This window comes from Ammodytes marinus, assembly GCF_949987685.1.
Source record: "Ammodytes marinus genome assembly, chromosome: 11".
NCBI classification, from domain to species: domain Eukaryota; kingdom Metazoa; phylum Chordata; class Actinopteri; order Uranoscopiformes; family Ammodytidae; genus Ammodytes; species Ammodytes marinus.
Window position 1 is genome coordinate 14920054 of NC_137215.1, and position 13255 is coordinate 14933308.

The 13255-nt window shown below is 41.8% G+C and overlaps 1 protein-coding gene across 2 annotated transcripts in view; it reads right to left on the reverse strand.

Annotated features, from left to right (window-relative positions):
• Window positions 1–13255, reverse strand: part of cdh11 (cadherin 11, type 2, OB-cadherin (osteoblast)) — an 84613-nt gene that overhangs the window by 6574 nt on the left and 64784 nt on the right. For both annotated transcript variants that reach the window (XM_080037388.1, XM_080037389.1), the window contains exons 8-11: window positions 9085–9272; window positions 2885–2998; window positions 2617–2756; window positions 1459–1595 (exon numbers count right to left, since the gene is read on the reverse strand). In XM_080037388.1, coding sequence (XP_079893514.1) covers window positions 1459–1595; window positions 2617–2756; window positions 2885–2998; window positions 9085–9272 — 579 coding nt within the window. The remainder of the gene's footprint in view (window positions 1–1458; window positions 1596–2616; window positions 2757–2884; window positions 2999–9084; window positions 9273–13255) is intronic.

Genomic DNA, 13255 nt, shown 5'->3' on the forward strand with positions numbered 1-13255 from the left:
TTCTGTGATTGTTTGTGTCTCTGCATTCTAATCCCTGATTAGCATTGGCTGAACACAAAACTAAATATGAATATTTTCTAGCTAAATTTACTGTCAATCACTCAGCCAGTTATTTGTTATTTTCATTTGCAAAGATTACAGGCATTGGTTTGTGAGACATCAACATATGCAGTCAGACAGCATGCACTCATTTAGCCTGCTCCCACTCCTTTTACCCAAACAATTTTGATATGCAGAAGTGGCAAATGTCAAGTTCTGCCTGCTGAAGATAAATATGAAGAAATAGTGTGATGCAGAGAGGTCCAGGAAACCGCATAACGGCAAACCTAAGCTCCTGATTCATCCAGAATATGTCCTAAGAAAGACAAAGGCAGATGAATCTATTTAATAAAAAAACAACCATCCATTTCTACCCTGTACTGACGCGCATATTTGCAATTCTAGTGAGTATGATCTTTGGACTACCCTGTCATTACCCGGCATTTATTTAGCTTCCCAGGGCCTGTTAGCGGTAAGCATAGCCTGCAATGGTCCTAACTTTGTGGGCGGCAAGCCCGTTTCCATCTGGCCGTCTGGCGTCTAGCACACCACAAGGAAACCACGCGGCGCTCTGCTAGTATGAGTCCAGACCACAGAATACCAGGGTGGGGCCCTGGCTGGAGGGGTTGTAGGGTTGAACCCGGGGAAAGAAAGCTTCACAAGGCTTTTGGATGGACTCGCATTCCCCTCTTTTGTCTCATCACTATATCTGTGTAGTAAGCAAGAGTGTTTGTGGTCGAGATGGATAGCTTAAAGTTCTAGTGGCGCCTCAACTGAACAGTTTTTAAGTTTTTATTCTTCTCTTTCACTGCATGAGCGGTTTGATAACAGTTTTACCACAGTAACACGTGGTTACACTATGCAAACATAGTACCACCAAATCTGCATAAAGCCAGTCCATCCTGGCTAACGTTGAATATTAAATTAGTTTACTAAACCTAAGTTCTTTACTGACATTCACAGCAAAAATGCTCAAGTCCCACCCAGAGGGGAAAAAAATAAAGTCAGCAGCTTGAATCTGCTTAAATGTCGGACACAAGATGTCGTGGAGTGTATCCAACACCACAGAAGGACAGATTGAGCTCTGGATGCCAGCAAATGCACAGCCCGGTGGCTGAATGGTGGAACTTTTCCATCTGTTTGTACATATTTGACTTTGTCTTTCCGTCCTCAGCATATACGTTTCATAATTGTAGTAGGACACATTCTACACAACAGTGGAGACCAAATACAACCATAATGTAGCTCTTTCACACTAACTGTTCTCTTAAAGTGGCTGAATATCAGCGAATAAGCACTCAGAGTTTCATAGCCGTTGTGTTGCCCAGTCAAAATACTTGCTCTACTTAAAGATCAGATTCAGCTGATTCAGATTTTCTTTAAATGTGTCTTGAGTTGGATGTGTTTGAGTGTACGCACCTATCTCCGTGGCTGAAACAGATATGTTATGCCAGGCCAGTGTTTCTCTGTCCAGCGGTCTTGTTGTAGTGATCATGCCGTCCTCTGCGTTTACACTGAAGAACTGCTCTACATCTGTGTACCTAGGGATCATGTACCTATACAGAGAATCAACACACATACATTCACATGTTATCATGTCACATTAGGGATCCAGAGGAGGGGAAATGTAAGTGATGTCCTTGAAAATAAATAACGAATGCAAATTGAAGTGATCATCTCATTCTTACACATGTGTAATGATTGGTTGTCGGGCTCTGGACATGTTGAGCTTACAGTGAGAGTATTGTGGAGATTATTTGGTTACACAAAGAAACTTAACTTTTACTAGCTTGGCAGTAGTTTGTATAATAACATTGATTGTTAGGAAATAACAAGTAAGCCATGTATTTTATGTTTTATACTTTATAAGTCTAGACTTTATCTTACATTGTGTAAAAAAAAACAGTGAACTATGCTGGGATGAGGACTGAGCCTCTGTAGGGGGGACGCTCTAACCACTACACCACGAGCGCCCCCTCAGTGATGGTTTTTCATTAGATCTTTATAAAATGTGGCTGGATATGCTCCTTCAATCCTATGTTGCACCCCTATTCTATTGAAACATTATTCATGTCAATATCTTCTCTCTGTATACAAACTAGGATATAAAGGCAAGCTTCTCTGAGTCATTTGTTCAGTGTAGCTGAAGGCGGCTATTTAGAAGTTATTTCTTTGGCCAAGTCCCACAAGAATGTACACTTACGTCAAGTCAACATTCAGATTATCCCACTGCTATATGCCTGACTCTAGTGTGTGTGTGTGTGTGTGTGTGTGTGTGTGTGTGTGTGTGTGTGTGTGTGTGTGTGTGTGTGTGTGTGTGTGTGTGTGTGTGTGTGTGTGTGTGTGTGTGTGTGTGTGTGTGTGTGTGTGTGTGTGTGTGTGTGTGTGTGTGTGTGTGTGTGTGTGTGTGTGTGTGTGTGTGTGTGTGTGTGTGTGTGTGTGTGTGTGTGTGTGTGTGTGTGTGTGTGTGTGTGTGTGTGTGTGTGTGTGTGTGTGTGTGTGTGTGTGTGTGTGTGTGTGTGTGTGTGTGTGTGTGTGTGTGTGTGCGTGCGTGTGCGTGCTGTGCATTTGCTTTACCTGACAGGATTGTTGGCAACATCAGTGTCCTTGGCGTGGACTCGTCCCACCAGGGTGCCTTCGCGCGCATTCTCCTCTACCTCAAAAGTGTAACTGGGAGCTACAAACACGGGTGGCTCATCTGCGTCTTCCACTGAGATCTGGCAAAGCACAAACACACAGACTTGTTAAAAGGGCTCCCTTGTGATATTTTTACAGTCACAGGCATAAACAAATGAAAGCTCTGCTCCTTGTAAACACATACACTTATCTATATCGACACACATACCTTTATTGTAGCTTCATCCTTATAAGGACCCCAAGCCATGAACTGAGGGTCAAGATTAGGGTTGGATCCTTCCACCTTCAAACTGTACGACCGTTTAGTCTCAAAGTCTACTGACTGAAAGAGGAAAAAAGAGAGACTGTTTAATAATTGAATCTGACATGAAAATGCATTACTGCCTTATCTAAAAGGAACTTTAAACACATGTTAAAATGATATTATATCTTCTTGCGGTGTAATTATAATTTAGTTTTGAAGAAAAAGGACAATACGTCCTTTGTAGACTCCGGCTCTGAGAAGTGCCCTGTGCTGTACCCCTGCCTTCTGATAGGGGGAGCTCTTGCTACATGAATGACGCACTGATATTATCACTTGTACTGATAGGAGCAGTCCACACGTTTACCACTACTCAATTTAGTACAGACCAGTACAACCAGGAATAACCCGAATGCTGACTTGTATCTTAACATAGTTCATATTGCACGATATAACATGATATGGTATTGGATATTTTGGGACTACAGTGAACTATGTTGTTCCCCTTGGGCTGTTTTCATCATCATATGGAAACAATACTAGTCTCTTTTGGAATGAGTCGGCATTAGAGGTTGGGATACCACTTGATAAAAGGGAGTAGAATACATATTTACAGTTTGCTGACAGTTACATTTGGCTTTTTTTTGTTGTAATTTATTATATTTTTGAATTTGAGGCGGGTGTATTAAGAATACATTGTCATTACAAATCCCTGGCATGGTTTTTCAATTTCACAGGTAAGCCGGTGTAAAACCTTTGGATTGGATTCAATTCACTCCTATTGAGCTGTGCTTCAATTCACTTACTCTATATTGGCAGAAAACCCATGGACTTGTAATAGCCTTGGTACTGAATCGACTTGGAGTGTGTGCTTTCAGGTATGCTGTTCAATGGTAACACTACAAAATCTTTCTCACATCAAATTTCCATTTAGTCTTAAAAAAATGGCACAGTGGTTACAAAGCAGTGGCCCTGTGCAACTGTCGGGTAGGGTGTCATCTAACAAATACTCCTCTTTCTCTTGACTTATATTCTAATGTACTGAGTGTATGACTACTACTAAGTCTACAAATGTGTTGGCACTCATTGTATAAAAGCTGTAATACCCAAGAGATGCGCTCTTCTATGATATCGAATACTTGTGCCAACATCATTTGGCTGCGATTCACACTCATCCGCAGCTTCGTCGTAGCTGCAATCACAGTAAGGAAAAAAAGAAAAAAAGAACTCCTGGCTATCATTGCCATATAATAAGCACTCCTATTTTTCCAGCCGGTTCTGAGATGTTGAACTGGCAAGAGTCCCAAGAGCACGCTTGATCTTTTCATCTCCATGCTACCATCACTTAATGAAATCCAAGTGGGAGGAGATGGCTCATAAGCCCTGTGTGAAGTGATGTACAAAAGTGTATTGAATCCCCTATAGATTTCTGAGACACACCAGATTAACCAGGATTCACCATTGATTAGGATGCTCACCAAAAGTATCAATAACAAATATTAAAATACATATTGACATGCTTTTGCGTTATACGCTATCCATCTCCGTTTATGGAAGCAAACTCTGGTTGTAATTGAACATATGTTCTGAACCTAATCAAGATATAGCGGAGAAAAACGAAAAGCCACTGGTAGGGGAAATTGTTTCATAATGTTGATTCATTTTGTTGTCAGTAAGCAAACATGGTGGCAAATCCCAGAACTCTCAAAAGAGCTCGCTGTAGTTCTTTAAATTCACCAGATTCCCATCTGTTTTAATGTCAAAAGGGCTCCAGGCTAGAGGGAAGTGTACTCTCAGTGGATAGTTTCACACTCATGTGGTCGCAGCAGCGTATGTATGTGGTGTTGATGAAGGTGTTCAACGTGTCAATGACAAGTACAATGCTAATGGGATAGTTGTGACCCATTTCTTTCATATTCCCTTTTTGGTCACACCCCCTCTGTCTCTGTCTCCCTTGCTCTTTCGTTTCATTCTCTTGCTGTTCCTCTTTCCCCCGGTCTGTGGAACCACTCTCTCTTCGTTCTATCCCGCTTTGTGTAATCATTTTGAGATAATGATATTCACAAGAAGGCATTTCCCCTCTTCTCCATATCTCACACACTCACAAACTCACTCACACATTCAAGCGTGCACACACACACACACACACACACACACACACACACACACACACACACACACACACACACACACACACACACACACACACACACACACACACACACACACACACACACACACACACACACACACACACACACACACACACAAATTCACATGCAATACACACACAGCTCCTTAATATTCTGTGGACTGCTTTCGTCAGGACACAGTTGAAAGAGAATAGCTGATTAAAGCTCATCCCTGTGTTTGTGAGAAGGAGAGTAAGAGAATAGAGATTAGTGAAGGCTACTCCTGGAAGCTGAATTGAAAGTGTGTTTAGGTTGGAGTCTGTACATGTGTTTGTTGTGTGAGAGTGCACATGTTTGGCCTCTATTTTTATTTTTATTGCACTGCCTTCAAGGGACAAAAGGTGTTGATTTCCCCGGAGAGGCATGAAGTCACAATAATCACACACACATGCAGGCACACATCTGATTTAAGATGCCATAATCAGATTGAGAGGTTGCATCGCCTCTCTCATTGTCTGCTCACACACGCACTTTAAATCAACATCAAGCTGTTAGGCTATTATTCCTAGACACACAGGGATTCATGGAAAAGGATTTGTCGTGTGATTTCTCCTGGCGTCAGTTACACACACATTCCTTTCCAGTCGTCTAATCGCCATGAAAATAGAATTTCCTCCCATGGTCTCACACCTGGGGTTGTAAAAAAAAAATATATTTTTTAAAAAGTGAAACATGTGACTGACCAGACTGCTTTTAAATTACGAATACATGGAACAACTACTATGTAGTTGGTTGTGTTTGATCATTGTTGTGTAATTGTAGTAAAGACATACATATTGATATGAACTCTTGAGGGCAAGTTTTTAGATAATTCTGACTGTGATATTATGAGTTGACATGACTTAAACAATTACAATGCTATTAAGGGTAACATCAATTGGTGTCATAAAATACACTCAACAAAAATATAAACGCAACACTTTTGTTTTTGCTCCCATTTTTCATGAGATGGACTTAAAGATCTAACATTAATTCCAGATACACAATTGTACCATTTCTCTCAAAGATTGTTCACAAATCTGTCTAAATGTGTGATAGTGAGCACTTCTGCTTTGCTGAGATAATCCATCCCACCTCACAGGTGTGCCACATCAAGATGCTGATCTGATATCATGATTAGTGCACAGGTGTACCTTAGACTGTTCACAATAAAAGGCCACTTTGAAATGTGCATTTTTTGCTTTATTGGGGGTCTGGGGACTCAGAACCAGTCAGTATCTGGTGTGACCACCATTTGCCTCATGCAGTGCAACACATCTTCTTCGCATAGAGTTTATCAGATTGTCAATTGTGGCCTGTGGAATGTTGGTCCACTCCTCTTCAATGGCTGTGCGAAGTTGCTGGAGACGGCTTATGGTGGAGAAATGAACATTCAATGCACCAGCAACAGATCTGGTTGACATTCCTGCTGTCAGCATGCCAATTGCACGCTCCCTCAATGCTTGTGGCATCTGTGGCATTTTGCTGTGAGACAAAACTGCACATTTCAGGGTGGCCTTTTATTGTGGACAGTCTAAGGCACACCTGTGCACTAATCATGATGTCAGATCAGCATCTTGATGTGGCACACCTGTGAGGTGGGATTGATTGTCTCAGCAAAGCAGAAGTGCTCACTATCACACATTTAGACAGATTTGTGAACAATGTTTGAGAGAAATGGTACAATTGTGTATCTGGAATGAATTTTAGATCTTTAAGTCCATCTTGTGAAAAATGGGAGCAAAAACAAAAGTGTTGCGTTTATATTTTTGTTGAGTGTAGATTCACATTTTACAGTTCAACTGTTATCTTTCGGTCACTGCTTTCCAGAACACTAAAGTGGAGCTGAATGCCCACATGCACATGTGGCTTCATTCAGCTATGAGGCATATGGGTCAATGTGTATTGTGACTTTCTTAAGATGAGCTCAATTGGCCTTTCTTGTTTTATTTACAATGAGATAATAGTAAGATTTGTTCAAACAAATTAAATACTTCTCACGCTCACATACACACATACAGAAATGTGTGAATGTCGTCAGTTGCTTTGGTGAGCGGCTTGTAACGACTTCTGTGAGGGACCGTCCTTTTGAAAACCACACATTTTGATTCTCCCCGTCTTCTTATTTTACCGTACATTCAATCTATAAGGGTATTTCAATTATTCTTCAAATCTGGTCAAGATTGACATATTCCCACCTGAGTGCTGCCCAGTTTAAGCATATACTGTATATAGTTTTCAGCATAACACTGAACTGCCGGTTAACTGCCTTGCCCCAGGGCACACACGTTTAAATAGGCGAGGGAGCATTACTCACATCATACAAGTGCCCTGCTCCGTCCCACTGACACAAGTGGGAAGAGAGCCCCTAACCCATTCAGTCTTAACGCCACGCTCGAGCACGGAGCTCCAAAGGAATCACCCCTGCCGACAGTTGTGAGAAAAAGCATGAAACGGACTCGTATTGATTGATTCAGACAGGAGACTTTCCCACAGCATCAGTAAAAATGAGCTGTGGGTTAAGGCTGGCTGCTCTTTTGAGCAAATTCACTGCTGTCTGAACAGGACATGCAACTTGCCATCATACTTTCAAAGCACATACTGCAATTACATGTGTGAATTCCAAGCTTTTCACCAGATAACGATGTGGTAAGGGAGCGCTTTTGTGTGATTCACAGAGATGAATGTCTGACTAGCCTAAAATTATTTCCAAAGAAAAGGAAAAAATTGCCTTTTATGAAGCCTTTTTCGGTGGAGCTGAAACATTCAACTCCAAATCTTGACCTGCAGCTACACACACACACACATTTGGGAAGACATTTGCGAGTTTCTGTCTATTTGAGATGAAGGGAGTCACTGTGTATTTGAGAGAATAAAATACTGACTGTGCATGCGTGGTGTGTGTTAGAGAGACCGAGAAAGAGACTGAGACAGAGAAGGGGTGAGAAAAAGCAATTGTGTGTTCTGAACTGGATCACTGCAGCTAAAGTAATAGTGTGTGTGTGTGTGTGTGTTCATGGGTGCGTGCGTGCGTGCGTGCATGTGGGTTACAGTCACAGTACAGAAGATGAGCTGTATGTCCTAAGGATGCATGCAAGTTAATACACACACACACACACACACACACACACACACACACACACACACACACACACACACACACACACACACACACACACACACACAACCATGGGAGTCAGTGTTCATATCAAACATAAAAATAAATTGAGTGTCATCACTGAACATAACAAAACCTCCCCGTTTGCTTCCACCTCCTCTACTCCATCATTGTCTTTCTAATTTCAGTCCTCCTTTTCCTTTTCTTCCTTTTTCTCCCTTTTTTTAACACACATTAAAAAACTATAATTCAAATGTGGGCTGTCTGAGGTTCACACTAAACTGCTTTGTCTGACAGAAAAGTGCAGTCTCAACTACATTTCTGTGCTTCTAAATTGAAAAAGATGGGTTGATGACGCACTTATTTCCAAGAGCTAGCTTTTAGAAACAGCCAGCTCCCCAGTGTCCCCTTCCCCCTTATTTTATGGTGCTTTGTTTTGTGGTTCAACTCATTGTCTAGATGTCCAGCCACAACTTGAATGTTTTAATCCACTCTCACGGCTCTCATGGCATCATTTCTGGCCAGAGGGCCATATTAGTCTGCTCCTTTCTGTGAAAAATCTCCCAAAGAACCCACTGTACTATCACTCAGCAACGTAAGCAACTATCTGGTGAACATAATGTAGAATCTGGAAGATAAAGAGCCAGCATTTCCTTTTGGAAATGTTGGAGACCAAAAAGAGAAGGCAGGATAAACCAACTTGTGACTCCAATTTAACAAAAGTGTTGCTGTAACTACTGGATGTGTTAAATAAGCAACAGTTTGATAACAAGTGTCATCTCAAATTAATAGCGTAATAACGTGTTTCTCCGACCCCAATTGGCAAACAGAGTTTATGAGGTTTTTAAGTTTATAAGTGTCGTTCTTCCATTGCTCACCTTCTTCAGTTTAATGACAGCCTCTCTGGTCTCAGAGTCGGTGCTCAGTTCAAACACGCCCATCCCGTCTCCATCTATTAAGCGATAGGACACCATACCATTGTCTCCGAGATCGGGGTCTTTGGCTTTAAGACGGCCCACCTCCTCTCCTGGCACTTTATCCTCCGACACAGACATGGAGTATACACCTGGGAGAAAAGAATAGAACAATTAATAAAGCAGAACATTTACTTCACTTGGCTTTGGCTGTTTGGTTGGCGATACTGGTGTCGGCCTTTGGCCTCGGCTCGCTTTTGTATGCATCCTTAGGGTCTTTAGAGGATTCTTGGCTGGTGGCCAACATGTTTACTATCTGAGGCAGGGTCAGTTTTGGAGGGCAGCGAGGGATTAGCGTGAACTATTCCATCTGTCTCCTATGGCCCAAAGGATATTAATATCCCCTAGTGTCAGGTGTGTGTGTGTGTGTGTGTGTCTGGGGGAGTAGACACCTGCTTGCAGAATGAGAGCAGTAGGACCATATGTCTTCTCTCCTTCTGCTTTTTATCTTTTTTTCCGGCCCTCTCTCGTCTCTCACGTCCTCTTCCCGTCTATCACCTCACTCCTCCCTGAACCTTCTCTCTCTCCATCTCATCCGTCTCCTCTTCTCGCCTTTGCGTCCCCATCATCCTTCTTCTCTATTTCCCCACAATTTCTTCTGTCACACTCCCTCCCACCTTTCTCCCTGCCCCTCCCCCGATTCCCTCCTTTCCTCCAGCTCCTCTGTGGTTCAGACCTTTGGAGCACTGAGTGGACTCTTCATTTTTATGGCTCAAACGTTGTTAGTTTATCCTGCTTGTCCAGGTGTACCGATCCTGCCAGTCATGAGATGAATTCAGTCACGTGGCTTCTGAGAAGGAGGGGGGTGGAGGGTAGAGTGGTTCACAGGACTTGATCCATTCAGCCCAAATCCCTCCTGCCTTCCTCTAGCCCTCCATACCTCTTCCCCCCCACACACACACACATTTCCTTTCGATCCTCACAAAATCCTTCCTCTCCCTCTTTTCTCTTCATCTCAGTCCCCCCTTCTTAAAGGAATAGTTCAAGACAAGGAGACAGAAACCATTCCTTCAACTGTGCTTGCATTTAAGAAATGGGCAAATGTGGCTCATAGCTTGTTAGCATAGTTCAAATACTGATCGTCAGTATATAGAATTATAGCCTGCCTCTGACGACTGTCAGAAGATAATACTTTGCAACGTCAATAAATGGTCCTGTGAGCTTGCTGAGGCAAGCTCACAGGACTACTGTATGTGTCAAAAACATACCAGGACTATTTTACCTGTAACTACTGTATTTGTGATAAGCTAACTAGCAAATTGTGACCTTTGCCCATTTCTGGCACAGCTAAATGGAATGTCTGAGGCAACGAGCTAAACATCATTTTTCTTGAACAATTCCTTTAAACTTCTCTCCATACTGTTTGACGTGTTTTCCTGTAAGATCTGCCGCTCACTCTGATTTGCCTTCCATCCTTCCAAATCTCTCCATTCATTTCCACCTCTCCTCCTCTCTGCTTTTTCCCCACACATATCTCTCCTCCTCCTCGTCCTCTTTCCCTCTCTCCTCTGCCTGCCTATTTTGGCTAAATGCTGATTTCATCCGTGCCCTCCCTCTGCCCCTCTCCCTCTGTCGTTCTATTCTTACTTCTCTTAAGTAGCTTAACTTCAATCGCTTCTGGCAGATGAGTTAAACATTGTATGACAGACCACACAGGCATTCTGGCGTACCTGGCTTCTGGCTTAAAAAATATGATGCACAGCTCGAACAGGAAACACACAATCTCATTCAAGGACAATGGTGGAAACCAAATGTGATTTTTTTTTTTCGTTTTGTTTTTAGTGAGGTCTTTAGTTCCACTTTAAAACAAATGTTCTATTTTGCCACTCAGTCTGTGGGACATAGTGCAGCATTGGGATGAGATGAGAGAGTTATTGGTTGCTTTCATTGCTCCCACATAAAGAAACGACTGCTCCTGTTTTGTGTTCACACAGATGTCCGGTCTTGGAAGGAGAAGCTCATTAAACCATCAATGTTTAGACGTAAACACCAATAAAGACCCTCGTAAATATAACTCCGTAATGACCAGGATTTTGTAGATGGGTCTTTCTAATGTGTTAATTGAAATTTAAACAATAATGCATCGTATTACTTTATAATTTACTACTACTCGTATTGTTGACTTTGATGTGTTGCCATGTATATTGATACCGCACATATTAAATGTGGTGAATATATTAGTGGTTTTAACTTGGCAGGCAGTCTAGTTAACAAAGCTTTATGTGTCGTTGTCAGCACATAGATTAGTCTAGTATTGTCTGAGAACACACATCCCCTCTGTCCCTAAGCAGCACCAGTTGCTGTTGTTTTCAAAACCAACCTAGCAAGCGTTGTCTGTGTGTTCATTTACAGTTATTTTGAGTGGAACATAGTTGACTGAGGATTTGTTCATCCACGTACACAGCTATGTCAGCAATTGTGGGCAATGCTTGTTGACAAAATTACTTTATTTGTACTGTGTATTAACAACAGATTTATTTTCAGCGCACGCACAGAATGCACAGGTAGCCGATCACAAGGGCATATCCACTGATTTTGATAAAAAGTGAATTTGACAACAGGCATTCTCCAGAATTGCTGACTCCACCTTTAACAATGAGCTCTGAGTTTTGCGTTGAGGTGAACAGCACTAAACTCATTTCGGTGAGGAAGGTCTACAGCAATTAATTCCCATTGAATGTAAAAAGAAAAAAAGGTATGCAGATGTGTGTTGTGATTACTGCAAAATTTCCCCCCAGACAACATTACTTGTATTTCTGCCTAAACCATGGGAGGAACTTCAACTGAATTTATAAAGATGTCATACCTGTGGATTGGTGATCTTTTAGAGTAATGAGCATTGCGTTCTGTAATTTCAATGCTAAAAATACACTGAAGGTAAATCCATTTATCAATGAACACATCCATCACTCAGCCTCAAATGTATTTTTTGATCCGTTTTGTTCATGTGTGGCTGACTTGTATTAAGAGTAGTTTAACAAAACCATCCATGTCAAGTTGAATAAAATAGTTGAAGAACCCTCTTTGTCAAGGCTTCTAACCCTGACTTTCCTTTCTTGACTTGCTTATCTAATTTTCTCCTCTCTCTCTCTCTTTCTCTCCCTACACTCTCTCTCACTCTGCCCAACTACTAAATAAGTAATCACTGTCCTCATTCACACCATCTGGGAGACATTTTCTTGCAGGTGTTTGTGCTGCTTCCACTTACTTTTTTTTCTTCTAACAAGGGTACCCACTACCAAAGCATATTGCTTTTCGGTATTCTGCCTTGTATCACAGATGTGAACTGCCAGGGATGCACAGCTGATATTTAGTAGCCGTGCAAGGAGGCACTTTGTAAACACTTTTGCCTGTAAACATATACACCTGAATGTGTTATTGTTATCTTATTTTTTAAGTATTTCATATTCACTATAGATTAGAGATCCTTTCTGACAATCACATATCTCATGCCTCATGTCTGTATAACCGTCAAAAAGTAAACACCACGGGGGGCGCCCTTAGCTCAGTTGGTAGGGCGTCCCCCCCCCATGGGCCTCGGCCAGCAGTAGACCCGGGTTCGATTCCAGCCCGCGGTCGTTCTCTGCATGTCACTCCCCTCTCTGCCCCATTTAAACTCTGTCTCTACACTATCAATAACGCATAAAAATGCAAAAAAAATATCTTTAAAAAAAAAAAGTAAACACCACGAGGAAACAACACTTTTCAAAAACTTTTCAAACTACATTATTCTGGTCCTTTAACCTAATAAAATTATTAGATTTGGACATGGAAATTCTGTTTTCTTTGTCTTATAATTTTTTTTCCTGGTTAACTTGACCTTAACATGTATGCTTCGTATCCACTAAGCGGTGCGGTTCGGGTAAGCACGGTACAGTTCCCGCAGCGCAGTTACGCTAGTTCTGGCTTGCGTTTCCACTGCTGACAGTCTGCAAAGGCTTTAACAAAGGTTGAATTTATGGTTCAACTGGTGTTGCAGTGGATTGAATTAAGATGGTACAGGTCTACCTTATAAAGCTGACACTGAGTGTATGTTTCAACTTTATGCTATCCGGTGTTGTGTAAAAGCACATGG